Source organism: Cupressus sempervirens, chromosome 7 (assembly GCF_028749045.1).
Source record: "Cupressus sempervirens isolate cs-2001-9-10 chromosome 7, ASM2874904v1, whole genome shotgun sequence".
Lineage (NCBI taxonomy): Eukaryota > Viridiplantae > Streptophyta > Pinopsida > Cupressales > Cupressaceae > Cupressus > Cupressus sempervirens.
The window spans coordinates 384256732-384276664 of record NC_143124.1 but is presented as its reverse complement, the minus strand read 5'-3'; the positions used below and the strand labels follow the sequence as shown (position 1 = coordinate 384276664).

The following is a 19933-nucleotide window of genomic DNA, read 5'->3' as shown; positions in this document are numbered from 1 at the left end:
ATTAATTCCTTTTCATGTGAATGGGTAGCTAGCTTTACTTTCGATTAAAGAAAGAGTATCTTAAGGTTTTTAGTCCTTTAAATTTTAGGTTGTTACATTAGGCTTGATCTTCCCCTCCACTTGATGAAACCTTGTCATAGAACATCATTAGTCAGGCATGTTTCTATTTATCTTAAACCACAAAGACTAGTACTTAAAGGATCAAGACTTTCAATAAAGATTTTCAATGAGCTATCTCACACAAACTCTCATTCTTCCACTCTACTACTGATGCAGGAGCATCTTGGGTTGCCTTGCTTTCCTACTCATCTTTGTTCATTCTGCTAGTGTGTGCCGAGTTGCAATCATTGCCAAGCTCCAATGGTTGTCGTGCTCCAGTTACTGCCGATTTGTTCAGTTGTTGCTGAGTTGTTCAGTGTTGACCACGTGCTTTGATTGCCGAGTGTTCCTTCTTGTGCCGAGTGAACCTGATGTTTGTTTATGTTCGGTCCCTTCTTTGACCGAGTTTGTTTGAGATTGGTTCTTAGTGTAAGCTGACTTACGCATTTAATTTGGGTCATGAATTTAATGTAAGGATCCTATCTTGGGATGTGTGCAAACCATTTTGAGGTCAGCCTTCTATTATGTAAAGATATAGAATCTTCTATAAGCCATTTTGGCAAGTATAAATAGAGGTGTTTAGGTTAGGTTAGGTATGCTTGAAGGAAGAGTGTGAAGTGTAGAGAGATGGAAATCGAAATTAAGGATCTGTGAAAAATTCTAAGTCTAGAATTTCGTAAATCTTGTTGGCCGTAACCTGGAAGGCCTCACAGTCGAGCATGTATGCGGACAATTTGATGAATCAATAAAATATTTGTTATTCCTTCTCTCATTGGTGTTGTTCTCTGTGTTTGCTTCTGTTGTGTTTATTCAACCAGGTGATTGGATACTTAGGTGTATCCCTGGCCCTAGCTACCCTTCAATCCTTGCGCCAAGTGGTATCAGAGCCTAGTTAGTCCTTGAGGAGATTGGATCGTGTAGAACCTTAAGTTGGATTTGGTTGTAGGGTGGCAGATCTACAGATTTGACCTATAACTTGTAAAGGGTTACGATCTTGCATGAACATGTTTGTTAAGATGGTTTGAGGTAGAGGAAATACTAACACTGCTATTATGGATATGTTGAGACAGATTGCAACCAAATTGGATGTTGTGGAGACAGCCCAGAGGAGAGGAGCACATCTTGATGATGTGAGTTATGATGAAGCAATTGCACCAAACCCTAATCCAGAACTGGAAGAAGATCAAGATGAGGAAAGATTGTTGGGAGTCTTCTATAGAGCACATTCAAAGTTTGTTGTGGAAGTTATTCCTTATGATGGAAAATTGGACACCAATGTTGTATTGGATTGGATCTCTGATATGGAGAAGTTCTTTGAGTTTGAAGGCGCTCCTGATAATAGAAAGGTGAGGATTGCAATCACTAAGTTGAAAACTCGTGTCTCACCGAGGTGGGAGCATTTACAAACAGATAGACAAAGAAGAGGAAAGGAAAAGATCAGAACTTGGTTGAAAATAGTGAACAAGGTGAAACAAAAGTTCTTTCCTGTTGATTACCAAGTTAGCTTGTTGAAAAAGATGCAAAATTTGAGGCAAAAGGACATGATTGTGAAAGAATATACTAAGGAATTCTATAAATTGGACATCGCATCTAGACATGTAAATGATGAGGTTGAGAAAGTTGCAAGATACCTGAATGGATTGAGCTCTGGAATTCAAGATGAAATCAGTTTTGTGAAATTGGAGAGTGTAGAAGAAGCATATCAATATGCCTTGAAGGCTAAGGATATCTTGACAAAGAAGCATGAGCAAAGACAGAGAGGTAGAGGTAGAAGATTCCAGAGAGGCAGAGGTAGATCTTCTGGAGGAGGCAAATCTGACAATTCTACACAAGACAAGGGCAAATCCGAAGGGAAAATTGATGAGAAGGGCAAGACCAAGTGGAAAGGTGGTAATTCTTACCGAGAAGATACTGGTTCTTACTGAGGAAGAGGTAATTTTTATTTTAATGGTGGTTTTCGAGGTAATTGTTTCAGATGCGGCAAAGAAAGGCATAGATCCTTTGAGTGTGGGTACTCTAGTGAAAATGAACAAGGTAACAAAAATGTTGTGATTCAAGGAGATCTTGAGGGTTCACCTTGTGAACCTGAGGTTGGAGAAAACTTGATGGTAAGGAGAACTTTGTGTGATAAGACAGTTGATGAGGAACCTGTCCTAAGGAGAAGTGTTTTCAAAACCAGATGCTATATGGCAGGAAAATGTTGCAAAGTAATTGTTGACAATGGCAATTCAGCGAATTTGGCATCAGAGGAGCTCATTACAAAGTTGCAGTTGCAGAGGTTGAGACACCTTAAACCCTATCATGTTTCATGGATCAAGGATAAGCATAAATTGTTGGTGAATGAGCAGTGCGTTGTGAAATTCAAGATTGGAAACTATTTTGACGAAGTTTTGTGTGATATTATGCCTATGGATTGTTGTCATATTCTGTTGGGTAGACCTTGGCAGTATGATAGACATGTTATGCATGATGGTAGATTAAATCAATATACTCTCTGGGGGAATGGAGAAAAGAATATATCATTGCCTTCGATTGAAGCTCCTGATGAAGTGAATTGTATACTGTTAGAGTTTGCATGGTTAATGGAAAAACATTTGAGAAGGAGATGAAAAAGAACCAAGTTTGTTTTGCTATAATTTCAAGAGGGTCGAGTTGTGCTAGTAATGGCCTACGGACAGAGTATAGTAATGACCGAATGACAGATAGAGGTCGAGCAATACAAGATAGTAGAGGTTGAGTGACAACAGAAGCTAACAATGCTAGCCAAGTGCCAACAGAAACAGAAAACTTGTTAAATGAGTATAAGGCGATTGTTGCAAAGGATATACATGATGGTTTACCACCAGTAAGAAGTATAAGTCATTGTATGGATCTAATTCCTGGAGCTAGTTTGTCAAATAAAGCACCATATAGATTGACACCTACTGAGAATGAAATTAATAGACATGTGCAAGAGTTGTTATAGAAACTTAACTAGTCACGACGACTTTGTTTAAATTATTTTTGTCTAAAAATAAATACACTTTGACATGTTGGTTCACGGCATGGGAATAATTTTGATGTGCTTACATTATACTATCATCTCTGTTATCTCCACGATGACATGGCAGTGGCTTCTAACTCATTTAGTAAAAGCTTTCTTCTATCGTGGCTTCCTAACTTTTCTTTGTTTCTTCCTCGGATTTCACCGTCCAACTCCCGACACAATTTGTGTGCTTGTTCTAGTGCCTTCCAGCACGCTGTCTCTACATAGTGAAAACTTCTAGTGACTGACATATTTCTGGCGCATACTCAAAACATTCATTGTTTGAGAGATAACATCGAGTTTTACTGCCCTTTTATTTGTAGATGCACACATGGCATGGACATGGGCGGCAACATGATACTGGTTCTTGAGTGAATCCTGACGGTATATGGACATCTGAGAAATGTTGAGTTTTATATAATTTAGTGCCAGCTCCCTGCGCAAACAAATATGGAATGTGGTGATTAGCTGATGAACTGTCTACTAACGTTTTTTTATCTCTCTCCTGCCTTCATATTTTCTAGGAGCCGGAGCTTTAATATGGATGATAATTTCTCTTCATAATTCGTAGTACTCTTCATGAACTTTATTTAAAAGTATTTTTGGAGCAAAATGAACTAAAAATGTTCATGAAGTAACATACAGCAATCTGTCATCTTCCAACAATTGTGATGTTTTGATTTCATGGGAAAACAAAAGAAATCTCTGAACCCCATCTGTGATATGCATATGCATCCAGAATATACAGACTCATTTCTCTTTCCAAAACTAGAATGTTGTATGTAATCTGAGAGCTACATGAAATCTGTTTTTATTCATACTGACCCAGTTATCTCATCATTTTGTTCATTGTGGCTTGAACAAATCAAACTCCTTCAATTTTGTTGCTGTAGGCCTTTATGTCACTACATAATGTATAAATTTAGTATTCTGTGCTCATATTTGCATGTAAATTTCACATCTGCATAGTATTCTAATAGGGGTATGTAAACAAGATCTTTTTTTGAGATGAGTAATCTTTGTTGTGATCTGAAGATGAGACATTGATCTCCAGCCTTATCTCTTAAATTTAGACAAAAATGGGGCTTCTAAATTTGGGCTCCATCAGTGACTCTAGTTGGGGACACATGCCACTTGTGGGCATAATGAGATTCCAGCTATCTCTGGAGGAGCAGACCGAGCATCCATGCTTAATATGATGCACCACAAAATTGGGTAGCCCCAGGACTCTCAAAAAATGTACTTTGGTTATTTCCTCTATCAAACACCTTATTTTGCTCAAGTACCACTTTCAACCTGCTGATCATGATATGCTTTCCCTTCATCATTTGTTTAGGATCAGAATTCGCCCTTTCTTCATCAACAAGAGTATTTAAAAATGAATAAATTTCTGAATCATTCAACCCCAACATTTGAACCCTTGCTGAAGCTGATGCATCATTTTTATGGACAACACTTAATAGATTTGTTTGATCAATACATTCTCTAGTATGTATCTTATGTTTATCTTTTGAGAAGTCATCAGGTGGCCTATGATTTTTGTTGAATGGAGGATCCTCATAGTCATGGTTTTGATCAGTCATGCAAACATTTAGATCACGGTTTTGAATATCTCCTTGAACACAATATGCTTTGTTCCCACACTCCGGATATTGCTTATCCTCACAGTAAGGCATTGAGAATGGTTTATCTTCATCAACTGTTGCTACTTTTATATCAAGATCAGATGGGATACCACGATAATTTTCAGAATCATGCTCAAACATACTCTCCTCACTACGCCTTTTTGATTCTATTGCTCCTTCACATATTTGCTGCAACTCCTGCTCATGGGATGCGCCGAAAAATGTTTCACCTTCTAAATACACTTTATGAGTTTCATCAATTTCAAAATCAGACCCGTTATCTTCATCATGGTGCTGATGGATTTGGCTGCATGGAAAATCTTCCTCAAACAATGGATTTGAGAACATAGTGAACTCAGACATATCCCTTTCTGCTTGCTCTTCAAACAACGGGTTTAGGAACATAGAATATTTAGGCATGCCTTCATGAGAGCTTTCATTTGGATCATCAAGTGTGTCATCAACAAAGCTGATGTCTTCATCAACATTACCTTCGAAACTTTCCTCTTGTTCATACACCATTTAATGTTCTACTTCATCCTCACTATACGATTCCTCGAAATGATCATCTCTTTCATCCAATGCTCCTTGAGAATGCACTGATCCATCAACTTTCTCACCATGGTGAAACAAGACAAAATTTGAGCATTTTTCTCAACATGTTTCTGATATTCCAGATCTAACAAGGCTGAAATCTCTTCCACACTTAGAGAATCCACTTCCTCATTTTCACATTCACTATCATCTGTAGGCATATAAGTATTATCATGGGCTGATTCTCCTTCAGAATATTCAAAATTTTCATCTCCATTTGAATATGAAACTTCATTCGACTCATATGTTACTTTAGTCTTGAATTCATTCTCCTTTGCAACCAATTCACTATCCACAAGTTTGAGAAAGCTAAGAAACCGATGATCATATAAGAGGCCAAATTCCAGCATCCTATAGAGAAGATCAGATGATGGAGGTCTATATTCTGAAGGTATTTCTTGATAAGCATTAAACATTCTCATAAAGAATTGTGTTGCAAATTCATCTTCTTGCTTTTCTAAATTCAAATATGCATCCAAAGGAGATATATGACTCGGACCTTCATCCAATATTTGGAAGAGAAGCATCAAATCAGGATCTTTTGGCAAGTTTCTCAACTCGCGAAACTTTCTTATCAGTTCCTTGCGTGGAGGCATGACATCTGAAGGTACTTCTCGAAAAATATCCACCATCCTTATAAACAAATGTGTCGATGTCTTGCCTTCATATCTTTCCAAATTGAAAAATGCATGTAAGGGGTGTATGTATTCTTCCTCCATGGTGTAACATAGATCCGCCTCTTGATTGTAGTACATATTGTCCATGTTAGATAATCTAATCACTTCCTTCTAAGTCCTCTCCCTCAGCAGAGCTACCAGCTGAAATCCTTTATTAAATAGAGTCGCCACCTCTTTCGAGGAATGTATTGATCTTCCAAGTTCTTACATCCAGTAGAGTACACTTCCAAACAAATTGATACAACTTCTGATACTGATCTACAAACTTGGAAATTCTAGGTAACTTCGCCATATGTACTGCGAGCAACTCTCCCCAGTAGAGTCGCCAATCTGTTGGTTCCCAAAACCACAGATTGGAAATCCAAGAGCCTGCCACTTCTCTGATAGGACTTCTCAATCAATTCTGGCCAACGCACAGGAATACTTCTCGATTCCCCTACACTTCAGGCTCCACTACACCTAGGCGGGTAGACCTTCTCCTCGAACCTGATCACCTAATTCAGAACTTTTCTAAAGCGAATTGAAGCTTTGGAGTTCTCCGGCTAGCAAGGTCCTCGAACTTGATCAAAATGAAACTGAATATTGGATAATGGTTCAATGTTTTGTTAAATTGAATAATAATTAATTTGATGCTTGTAAGAAGGAAGTTATAGATCTTCTGACTTCACTAATAAAAAGACCAGTGCGTCTGCTCATCTGAGCAATAGAGTCAACTTCAGTGAATTTTCACATACAACTTCATAATGTTTTACACACTTTACTACCAACAATTAAATAATCAAGATGCGAAAGATCAAATTTATATGCAATCTTAAATCAGTACAGATTGAACTTTAACTCTTCTAGTAGGGAGACAAACTAGACACAGATACGGAAATGATTTAAAATTTCACAATATCTGCAATGATTAAATTTAAAATGCTAAATGACCACATCCACTTATTTGACATTTATATTGTATACAAAATTTTAGAAAATAATTACAAAGGACGATTCGCCTGCAATTTAAATCTCCACGCCTTTAATAATAAACAAAGAACATTTTATTTTATTAAAATAAAATAATAGAATTTATATTACAAAGTCATAATGGGACCCTTTTGCCAATAGTGGCATGTTCTGATGGTTAAGTTGTTGTGTTGTTATCCTTGCCATCAAGGTTCAAATCTCATGGGGATGAGGTCCCCCATTTGTGGCCTCACTGGTTCATAGCTCCAAGTCAAAGCGTTTACGCCTCTAATAAAAATTTAAAAAAAAAAAAAAAAACAAACGTAATGGGACCCTTTTTCCTCTATACAATAATAAAATATAAAATACTTTTCTCCTAAGAGAATATGGATGTTCAGATATATCTATCTTTTCTTACAATTCATTCCATATTTATATCTTTTAACTCCAAAGGATGTGACTTTTGAAAGTCAAGAGCCATGGTGTTAGAATTTAATAATTACAACTTCCCATTAATAATAATAATTCTTTTCCTATCATAAGAGGCCTTAATCGCACCCTTTGGTAATATGCTTTTAATTATTTATGTTTGCAAAGTTAATTCATCTAAAAACTTAACTGGTCATGATGGCTTTGTTTACATTATTTTTGTCTAGAAATAAATACACTTTGACATGTTGGTTCACAGCACGGGAATAATTTTGATCTGCTTACATAATACTATCATCTCTGTTATCTCCACAATGACATAGCGATGGCTTCTGACTCATATAGTAAAACCTTTCTTCCATCGTGGCTTCCTAATTTTTCTTTGTTTCTTCCTCGGATTTCACCATCCAACTCTCGACGCAATTCGTGTGCTTGTTCTAGTGCCTTCTAGCATGTCGTCTCTACATAGTGAAGACTTCCGGTGACTAACATATTTCTAGCGCATACTCAAAACATTCATTGTTTGAGAGATAACAGCAAGTTTTACTGGCCTTTTGTTTGTAGATGCACACATGGCATGGACATTGGCGGCAACATGATAATGGTTCTTGAGTGAATCCTAACAGTATATGGACATCTGAGAAATGTCGAGTTTTATATAATTTAGAGCTAGCTCCCTGCGCAAACAAATATGGAATGTGGTGATTAGCTGATGAACTGTCTGCTAACGTTTTTTCTCTCTCTTGCCTTCATATTTTCTAGGAGCCAGAGCTTTGATATGAATGATAATTTCTCTTCATAATTCGTAGTACTCTTCATGACCTTTATTTAAAAGTATTTTTGGAGCAGAATGAACTGAAAATGTTCATGAAGTAACATACAGCAGTCTGTCATCTTCCAACAATTGTGATGTTTTGAATTCATGGGAAAACAAAAGAAATCTCTAAACCCCATCTGTGATATGCATGTGCATCCAGAATATACAGACTCATTTCTCTTTCCAAGACTGGAATGTTGTTGTATGTAATCTGAGAACTACATGAAATCTGTTTTTATTCATACTGACCCGGTTATCTCATCATTTTGTTCATTGTGCCTTGAACAAATCAAACTCCTTCAATTTCATTGTTATAGGCCTTTATGTCACTACATAATGTATAAATTCAATATTTTGTGCTCATATTTGCATGTAAATTTCACATCTGCATAGTATTCTAATAGGGGTATGTAAACAAGATCTTTTTTTGAGGTGAGTAGTCTTTGTTGCAATCTGAAGATGAGAGATTGATCTCCAGCCTTATCTCTTAAATTTAGACAAAAATGGAGCTTCTAAATTTGGGCTCCATTAGTACCTACTGTATTGGTAGCTAAGAAGAATGGAGAATCGATTCCAAAGCTATTAACAAGAAAACACTAAAATATAGGTTTTCTATGACGAGGATGGATGACATAATGGATTGTTTGATTGGAGCAAAGTATTTTACCAAGATTGATTTGAAGAGTGGTTATCATCATATTAGAATTAGAGAAGGTGGTGAGTGGAAGATTTCTTTTCAGACCAAAGATAGTTTGTATGAATGGTTGGTTATACCTTTTGGTTTGACTAATGCACCAAATTCTTTCATGAGATTGATGAATGAAGTTCTAAAGAGGTTTTTGGGTAAGTTTGTGATTGTTTATTTGGATGATATTTTGATATTTAGTAAGACTAAGGAAGAACATCTTGATTATATCAGGCAAGTATTGCAAAGATTGAAACAGAAGTTGTTGATTAATTTGAAAAAGTGTTCATTTATGCAAGAGGAGATTATGTATTTAGAATTTGTGATTTCAGCTGATGGTTTGAGAATGAATCCTAAGAAGGTTAAAGCAATTTTGGAATGGCCTACACCTGAGAATGTGGGTGAGGTAAAATCATTTCATGGTTGGCTAGTTTCTATAGAAAGTTTATAAAGAATTTCAATTCTATTTGTAATGCTATGACTGAGACTATGAGAGGAGATAAAAAGAATTTCAAGTGGACACATGGAGCTAATTAGTTTTGAGACTTTGAAACAAAAGGTTGTTGAGTTATCTGTATTAGCTTTGCCAGATTTCAATAAGGTATTTCAAATTGAATATGATGCAAGTGGTAGTTCAATACGAGTTGGCTTGAGACAAGAAGGTAAACCTATTGCTTTCTTCAATGAGAAGTTGAATGATGCTAAAAAGAAGTATTATGTGTATGATTGAAAGTTCTATGCTATTGTTCAAGCTTTGAAAAAGAGAAGACATTATTTGTTGGCTAAGGAGTTTGTGTTGTACACTGATTATAAAGCTTTACAATATTTGGGAAGTCAACATAAGTTGAATCAGAAACATATGAAGTGGGTTAAATATTTACAGAATTTCACATTTGTGATAAAGCATAAAAATGGAGTCACTAACCGAGTTGCAGATGCATTGAGTAGAAGATGTTCATTGTTGACCGAGATGAAGGTTGAAGTTATTGATTTTGATGAGATAAAGAGTTCTATGATACTGACCCTAATTTTTCTAAGGCATGGAGAGAGTGCAGAGCACCAAATCTATCAAATCAACTGGATAAGTATGATGAGTATTTCATTCAAGAAGATATGTTGTTCAAAGGAATTCAGTTGTGTATACCAAGAGGTTCTATGAGAGTTCATTTGATTAAGAAAAGCATTGTGGTGGGTTAGTTGGACATTCTGGCATTGATAAGACGTTGAGTTTGCTTAAGGATAAGTATTATTGGCCACAGATGTATAAGGATGTTTCGAAGTTTGTAAGGAATTGTGGAATTTGTCAAGTTACAAAAAGAGTAAGTCAAAATACTAGATTGTACACACCAATTTCAGTTCTTGAGAAACCTTGGAGTGACATCAGTATGGATTTTGTTCTTGCATTACTTAAATGGATTTTGTTCTTGGATTACATAAGACAACAAGAGGGTATGATTCCATATTTGTTGTTGTGGATAGATTTTCTAAGATGGCACATGTCATACCATGTAAGAAGACATCAGATGTTGTGCATGTTGCTGAGATTTTCTTCAACGAAATTGTTAGATTGCAAGGATTACCAAGAAGTATTATTTCTGCTAGAAACAACAAATTTGTTGGTTACGTTTGGAGAAGATAGATACTGAGTTGAAGTCTAGTTCTAGATTCCATCCACAGATAGAGATTGTGAATACAAGCTTGGGTAATTTGTTAAGATGTTTAGTTGGAGATAAGCTGAGTAATTGGGACATGGTATTGGCACAAGCTAAGTTTGCATATAATAATTTTGTGAATTTTTGCATATAATAATTTTGTGAATAGGAGTACAGGGAAAACACCTTTTGAGATTTTTAATGGAATGCAACCTAGAAGTATATCAGATTTGAGGGATGTTGCTGGTGAGGAGAAGAGAAGTGTTAAAGGGGAAGTAGTTGTTGATTTTATGAAATCTTTGCATGAGGAAGTAAAGTTGACGTTAGGACAAAGTAATCAGAAGTATAAGGAGAATGTTGATAAGTCTAGGAGACATCAAGTTTTTGAAGTTGGTGATGAGGTGATGGTTCATTTGAAGACACATTTCCTGTTGATCATACAGTAAGCTGAAATTGAAAAAGTTTGGTCCTTCTAAGGTTTAGAGGAAATTTGACAATGGTAATGCATATGAAGTTGAGTTGCCTGGTGACATGGATATATCTCCTATATTGAATGTTGCTAATTTACATAAGTATCATGAGTCAGATGATGAAATTGTTGTACCAAATGATTATCTTAAGAAGCAGATTGAATAGATATTGGATCAAAAAATCGGTAAAAGCACAAGAGGAAAAGATTACTATGAATATTTGGTGAAGTGGAAGAACAAACCAATTGAAGATGCTACATAGATGTCTCAATCTGAGTTGGATTCAGCTCAAGTTGTGACACTTGCACGATTCAGGAGAATCATTTCTTTCAACCCCGGTTGTTTGATGCAAGTGCATCCTAGGTTGCCTTGCTTTTCTGCTCATCTTTGTTCATTCTGCTAGTGTGTGTCGAGTTGTAGTCATTACCGAGCTTCAGTGGTTATCGAGCTCCAATTGCTGCCAAGTTGTTCAATGTTGGCTGAGTTGTTCAATTGCTGCCAAGTTGTTCAGTATTGACCGAGTGCTTTGATTGTCAAGTGTTCCTTCATGTGTCGAGTGAACCTAATGTTTGTTGCTGTTCAGTTCCTTCTTTGACCGAGTTTGTCTGAGATTGGTTCCTAGTGTGAGCCGACTTATGCATTTAATTTGGGTCATGAATTTAATGTAAGGATCTTAAGGATCTTGTCTTGGGATGTGTGCAGAACGTTTTGAGGTTGGCCTTCTATTATGTAAAGATCTAGAATCTTTTGTAAGCCGTTTTGGCAAGTATAAATAGGGGTGTTTAGGTTAGGTTAAGTATGCTTGAAGGAAGAGTGCTTAGTCTAGTGAGCTAGAAGTCGAAATTAAGGATCAAAAGTTTAGAATTTCGTAAATCTTGTTGGCCGTAACCTGGAAGGCCTCACAGCCAGGCATGCATGCAGACAATTTGATGAATCTATAAAATATTTGTTGTTCCTTCTCTCCTTGGCATTGTTCTCTATGTGTTTGCTTCCATTGTGTTTACTCAGCGAGGCAGTTGGATAGTAAGGTGTGCTTCTAGCCCTAGCTGTTCATGTTCCTCCTAGCGTCAACTACTCTCTTACCAGCACTTTAAACCACTGTTTTCCCAGTACTTTGAACAATTCACCAGTATTTTGTAAAATGTTTGTGAAGACTCCAACCATTATTTTTAGCTCTTAAGGAGTTTAGCAGTCTACAAACAGCAATCTTGCCCCCAATACCCTCACCAAGCCTGGTAGGTGGCTTTGTCTTTCATTCTATCATCAAAGAAACTTGTTTCTAGCCTTGCCTCCTGGCGTCTCACTTTCTTTACTATCAGCACTCTCTTTTTCATTCTAGATTACTTGCATTTCTCACTACTATGTAATTCAAGATACATATAGAATGAGAGCACACACTTTGTTTATCAATATTTCTTTGTCTAGCTGCTTGTGGAGGATGGAAAACCAAAATAGGAGCTTGACCATTCATGGCAAACTCTTTTGCAGCTCAGCAGTTTCTCTCTCTCAGCTACAGTTATATGGAACACCACAATCACATGGAGGTTTCATTTTCTCTTTTACTCTTCCTCGTCATTACATCATTTAATTTGCTCTAGTTAGTTCATTTCTGTATCATTTGGTTTCATCTACTTTATTGCTTTGGTTGTCTTTTGCGTTCTTTGTGTGGGTAGGTTCAAGATCTGATGAAGACTTTGGATTTTGCAACTCTTTTGAATGACAGTGTCACACCTCGGCAACATACATTGCATGGAAGTTTGTGCATCACAACAGCTTCTTGGGCAATAAGTTCCAACTTTTAATGCCACGTTCTTTATTTTCTGCAAGTTTAATTTCTGTATCTCGTTTGTTGATTCTGTGATCCAAACTCTTTGAAAACTAACATTTTATTTTCTACCTCAATTTACATAAATATGGATTTAGCAGTACCTCGAAATTTTAAATAACAGGTTGAATCTAGGATGTCTTTTCTTCTTTTCTAACCATCTCTTTTTTTTGACTAGAAGAGAAAAATTAGTGATAATATCAAAGAAATTAAGATGCAAGCGTGGAAAGCAACCCTCTTCCAGGTAATTTATCATTTACGAGCTAAAACATAAAACAATGTTGCAACTATGATAAATCTTATGTTGTGTGCCAAAAAAACTACCATACCCATGTCAAATGGGCAGGGAACCGAACAAACTTCACAGCATCCATTGTCTCTGAACTTTAAGAAGCTGGACCTGCCCTTATCATAATTAGATAATTTTCTTGCTGTGAGAAGGAAAAAGCTTGTACAAGTTTTAAAGATTAGAGGTGTCCATTTTATAGCTTAAAACAATTGCCTCTGAAAAATGATGTGAATCATGTGCCATGATTCTGCAGGTTTCTTCAGAAGCGGGGATCAAGAATTGATATGCTCATATAACACATTTGCAACAAATTAAATTCCTGTATTGTGTAGCTCTTATAATCTTGTGCCTAAAAAGTATGATGGGAAGATGCTCAACCTCCTCTTCTTGAAAGTTGGTTCAATGCTTCAAATGCACAGCAAATTCTATAGTTTTTGAATCTACATTTACCCAGGGATGCACCCCCAGGTTTTTTTCAGCCATCCCCATCCCAAAAACATCCCGGGGAGAGGGGACAGCTAGGGGACTTTGAAATCTAAAGGCAATTTGACTTGGATTCTCAAAATAACACAGATTTGGCATAAGAATTTTGCTGCAACTTATATTTATAATATAAAACTGCGTGTTTTATCCATGTTTTCATATAAATATTTTAAATTTCCTTAAATATATTTTAATTTTCCCTACTTTTATATAGTCATCCCATTTTCCGTCCCCTAGCCATCCCCAAAATTGGCAGAAAAGTTTTCCATCCCAGACACACATCCCCCTATCCCCTGCCATCCCCGCCCTGAAAACTTGGGGTATCCTTGTTTTGAATATATTAAGTGCATCACCATGACAAGAAGGACTAACAGAATCCTATTTCAACAATTGTGCCAAAAAACAAAAAAACAACAGTGAATTGTTTTATTTTATCAGTTTGTATATGCAGGAAATCAAATTTTTAGATTTTCAGGTTTCAATAAAAATAAGGCACTTCATTATGTATGCGCTATGAAATATGTTTTGCTAGCACATGCAATTTAATTTTATTGGATTTTCAAAATAAATCATTGTACTCTTTCATTATTACTGATCGGGATTTCAAAAGAACCAACCTGAACAACTGGTTTCTTGCTACCACCTTTGTGCAGTTCTTCTAAGAGTTTGTTGTCAAGCTGCAAAAGAAAATGCGTATAAGAGGATATATGTAAGTAAAATCCAATATATAAAAATGATCCTCTTTCTTTGCACAACTAGAAGAAGCAAAATGAAACTGAATCTACTAAGTGATAAGAATTTCACTACTTTCACCTACCAAAAGTATGGCAACTTGAGGGAAATAGCGACTGATATGATCACCAATTTTCTTTGCTAAAGAGCTGAGCTCATGATCCTCATACCTTTCATTTGCATGGTAGTAACCCGCTATAAAGAGCCCATCTTCTTTAGAAGTAAAGTACTCCTCCGCCTATCAAAAAAAGGAAGCTACCATTAATTGTGTAGCATTCATAAATCTCAATTTTAATCTCTTGAATGTTCAAGATAAAACTCACTTCCATATTTACAGAAAATTATATTTTGTGAATGTCTAAATCTATTTTTTATTTATGAAAACTTTCAATAATTTTTCCAAAATAGTTTATTGAAAATGTTGATGTTTGGTAGCTTCTGTCAAATAAACCTATATATAATTATATATGAGATATAAAATATATATATATATATAGTTAGTGTTATATTGTTATATGAGAAATCAATGATTAAATGTTTATTATATTAATTATCTAATTAATGAATAGACAATGGGACATGTCTCTTCATGGCTTATTCTCAATTTAAATAAGAGGTCGTTGCCATTTGGAAAACACATACCAATTACATGGCAGTGCCATTACACTTGCAGCGATCCTACAAACTTAACATGGTATCAGATCCAAGTTCCCTTAAAGAAAGCTTTACTGCTTAAAGGAAGATCTTAAGGACCTGAATGATAAAAGGACAAAGATTGCAGAAAATTTGTTATGCAGGGGTGATGAGCAAAGCATAGATGAATGCAATAACAACTTATATGAGTTCTATTTATATAATATACAATTTGATAAAAATGAAATAACATGATGGTCAAAGAATGATTATAAAGATTAATAAAAAGTCTTACAATGCAATGGCGATGAGATTTTGATCTGATGAAAGTCCCAATCTGCAAAAAATGATCAATCGCCACAACTGAATATTGAACATTGAATGATTAAAATCCCGGGTCTATACAATCAGAATATCAGAATGCTTGATCTATCCTTGTGATCTAGACTGTAATCAGTCTACCAACTTGTGCTTGGGCACGGTTCTTAAGGGGACACAGATAAAAGATTGGATTTATATATGTGAACAATTCAAATCAGAGTTTCATCTGTCAATCACAATCGCTGAGCATTGGAGGTAATTCAAATGTATGTGAGCAAATACAATGAACGAATAACGTCAATCGAATCATAGCAATCGAAGAAGTAATACAAAGAAGAGGAATAAAGGCATAAAGGCTTCCAAATGATGTCAATTGTATTTGCAGAAGTTAATGAAAGGTGACGATCTTACAATAACTTAATTTTTTAGTATGATGGATATCTTACAATGTCTATGCAAATCATGATAAATTACTCTGCATGGTGGATGTTTATATGATAAGCATTATGAGAATGTGCACATACCTTATAAACATTTTTTTGAGTACATGGTGAATATTATGCATATTGATATTCTGGAAGGACATTGCATAGAGTACTTGGTGAATAATATCACGCATCTTGATGTTCTAGAAGGCCATTACTCACAGAGTACTTGGTGAATATCACATGACTTGATGTTCTGGAAGGCCATCACTCACAATATTTGGTGACTATCTTGCATCTCCATATTCTGAAGGCCATTACTCAAAGAGTATTTGGCAAATATCATTGATATTTTGGGAGGTCAATACTCATGATATCATATGTGATATCAAACATTTTTGAGTAATTGGTGAATATCATGCATTCTAGTAGACCAATTCTCAGGATATCAAATGTGATATCAAACCTTATTAAGTATTTGGTGAATATCATATGTTGATATTCTAGGAGACCAATACTCTTGATATCAAATGTGATATCAAAATCATGGATATCTTCTGATCAAAGATATCCTTAATCTTGCTAACTTGATATTACTTTGAAGTAATACATGTGTTTATCCTCCCTAACTAAGAGGGAGTGTTGATATACATATATATTGTTATATGAGAAAAGTATATATATAACAATGATTGATTGTTTAATTATATTAATTATCTAATTAACGAATAGACATGTCACATTCATGGGACATGTCTCTTCATGGCTTACTTTCAATTTAAATAAGAGGTCGCTGTCATTTGGAAAACACATACCAATTACATGGCAATGCCATTCCACTTGCAGCAATCCTACAAACTTAACAGAAAAAAGCAAGAAGTTGGAAGTCCATGATTTCAAGCAAATATAGGAAACTCTCCAAGACAGTATATTTGTTCCAAATAATGATGGAGAAAATTTGTGTTCATGTTGTCTCTTAATAAGATCAACCTAAACAACATAACTGACAACATAAATCAGAAAATTTATATGTTGTCAAACAATTAAGAGATTGTGGTAAGCTTTGTTTTCATGTCTAACAAATCTGTGTGTTTGGTGGTTACACAATGCATCTCATTAAATTATTAATATTTCAAGTTTGTTGAATCCCCCTGTAGGATGACTTTTGGCTTAGATGGCACGATTAAGGGATATCTATTTTGTATTCCCCTAAGACTCGCACCCTGCCTTGTCCATTGGTTACATGACATGATGTGCCTTGCCCATTCAGTTGGATCTGGTATTTTACCCCACTTCAAAAAGCTCCCTATTGGGAAGCTAAGGTAGTAGAACAACTTCCTAAAACTTGAGAGAGGGGTTATATCAAAACTTTCTCAAAGCTTTACAACAGTTATGGACAAGGCAAAATAAGTTATAGACAACTTATTATACTTTATTAAAATACCAATGACAAAATGTCAAGTTGATTAAAACATTTCAAAGGTGAGTCAAAGAATATCATTAAATTTAAGTTAATTAGCAAGTTGGTCAAGATGGTAAAGAAGTTGATAGAAAATATGATGCATGGTTTCCGGCTTCACTGTGTTGGTAACTCATCCAAAAATGCAGAAGTTGAGTTCACAACTAAAATCGACATAATGAAGAAAAAGCATGAAATATTTCAGTATTTTCACTAAGTTCCATAAAGGTTTGAAGTAATCGAAAGCTAAAATTGAAGGTAGTTTTATTGTAACTACCTTGAAAACTTATCATATCAAAGAAATGTTGTCTCAAAGCAAGAAATGACTACATGGAAAGCATAAAATAGAGTTGACAAAAAGGCTTTAGGAAATTTCAATCAAATGCAACGAGAAGGCGCAAAGCCAAAGTTGACCTGCATCTCTCCTTCACAGTAGATATGAATGCGAAATGTGGAATCATGGATAATGCAGCTGAATTGTTGAACAAAATTGCCCAAAGAGGTGCAATCTCAAGGAAAGAAATGAAATTACAGAACCTGTGCTAATTGGTTTTGCAAGGAAGCTCTTAAGATATTTGATTCCACAAAATGCTCTCAAACACACCCTAAAACAATGCCAGTGATTGGTTTTCATGATTGCGGTTACTTTCTTGAGAACCATTGAAACCTTGTTATTAAAAAGTCAATCTGGATCTGTAGCAGTTGTCTAGACATGTTTTCCTAATGCATGCAAATCATATATCGATATTGGATGAGTTGCCCATTGTTGGAGTTCTTGTACCAAGCAGATATATTGTGCCCAACATGAAAACAGAAATAGCCAGTGTTACATCCCCTATTTTGATCAATTTTAATTATTCTATATGATCATTGAGACTTCATGCAAATTTGAGTTGATTGGTTAAATTGGTTATTCGTAATGGTTTCATGTGAAATTGAAGTATTGGTTATTCGTTATGATTTCATGGGAATAAGGAATATTGATTAATCGTTATGATGTCATATGAATTGGAAATGGTTATTTGATTTCATTTAAATGATTTGGGAAATATGTTATTTCCATGGTAATTTTCTTTTGCAAGAACACGACGAAGGGGAGAAGCATTGCCAGAGATGGAATTGGGCATGAGGGCACCAACCTAGCATTGAGCTAACAAGTATGAGTTCTAAACCGCCATGGCCAAGGGAAATCGGGGTAGGCAAGCAAGAGTATACCAAGTGATCACCATGAGCTAACTAGGTCAACATATATAATTAAATAATAAAGTAACTACTTGAGCATAAATCAAACTAAGAACAATTGTTACCTTAAGGAACAAGCCAATCCTTCTTGCATATCAGACATGTTCTAGCATATTTAGAATATTATGTGTATATATGTATGTGTACATACACATATGAATATATGTAACTATAATAGGCACCACTATAATAAAACATGAGGGGTAAAGTTATTAATATTATTCTATTTTATGTCAATGCTTTATTGTTATATTTTCCATAGGCCTTTATTGTAATATTTCCAATGGCCTTTATTGTTATATTTCCAATCAGCCTTTATTGTTATTTTCCATCAGCCTTCATTTGTGGCTTTTGATTATCCAAATCAAGAACGTGACTTATGTTGCCACCTTGAGGTCATCTTGTTTGTAACTTCATTTCAAGAGTATAACATATGAACTAAGCATTGCTTAAGGGAGGGCAAGATCAATTAGCCATTTGATATATGCGAAATACTTCCTTTATTGCGTATTGCTTTTCATAGTGGTGATTGCTTCCTTTCCTACGATTAGCTCTTTCATGTGATTCATACCTTCTTGAGCAAGAGCCAAAGCTTGCAACTCCTAAATATGTTTCTCTCTTCTACACCTGCAAAATATACTAGCAACTACAAATCATTCCAAACCTCTCTCCTCTTAAAGTTGGAAGTTTTGTTTTATACAGTCAAGGAGTCGTACTTGGCCTTAGCAAGCTTCTACCAAACAGTTGAAAGTGACATTATCTCTGCTTTATTTGCCAGGTCGTACGTCTCTTTTGCACTTCCCTTTTCATGTTTATTATGATTGAAGACTCAAAGATTCAACTCGTAGTATGAATGAATTTTTTATATATATAGAGCAAAACAAACTAAGGTCCAAAATTGAATGATTTATTTACATAGCTTTGATGGCTTAAGTGTATGCAATTTGCCTAATTTATCTATTGTATACTTCCATGAATTTTCTTTCACGGCTTAATATAATTGAGGAAGGACATAATGCTTTGTGTAATACTTATACAAGGGTATCATCTATATGCTTCAGCATGGATTAAGCATGCATACGTAGAAGAAAATATAAACACTTATTATGTTAAGATGTAACATTTGATTGACTTAAAATTTCTTTGGAAATTGTGGTGACGAGATGGGCATGAGAGCCTAGGTCACATGAATGGAAAAAGTGGATCAACTAGTCTTTACAGGTAATTGGCAAGCATGCCCAATATGATCTATTCATTTAGTGAGAACCATGTGTTAGATGGTATGTATGACTAACTCATTTCAGTTACTTATGGTCAATTTACAATCTAAAGACAAGTTAAGAAATTGCAACTTTAAAGATAATGTTGTCTCTTGATGTGTAAATGAAGATATTTTCTCTTGAATTATTGACATTGTGAATGAACTAAAGGTATTGTGAGGGTACGATATGACAAGAAGTGGATATAAAATATCTACTAGTAGAATCAAATCCATGAGATGTC

General features: G+C 35.3%; 1 protein-coding gene across 2 annotated transcripts in view; it reads right to left on the bottom strand.

The window, feature by feature from the left end:
- LOC149547099 (ER membrane protein complex subunit 8/9 homolog) overlaps nucleotides 1-19933 on the bottom strand; it is a 62747-nt gene that overhangs the window by 6885 nt on the left and 35929 nt on the right. For both annotated transcript variants that reach the window (XM_089791512.1, XM_089791513.1), the window contains exons 5-6: nucleotides 14436-14588; nucleotides 14236-14295 (exon numbers count right to left, since the gene is read on the bottom strand). In XM_089791512.1, the coding sequence (XP_089647638.1) occupies nucleotides 14236-14295; nucleotides 14436-14588 (213 nt within the window). The remainder of the gene's footprint in view (nucleotides 1-14235; nucleotides 14296-14435; nucleotides 14589-19933) is intronic.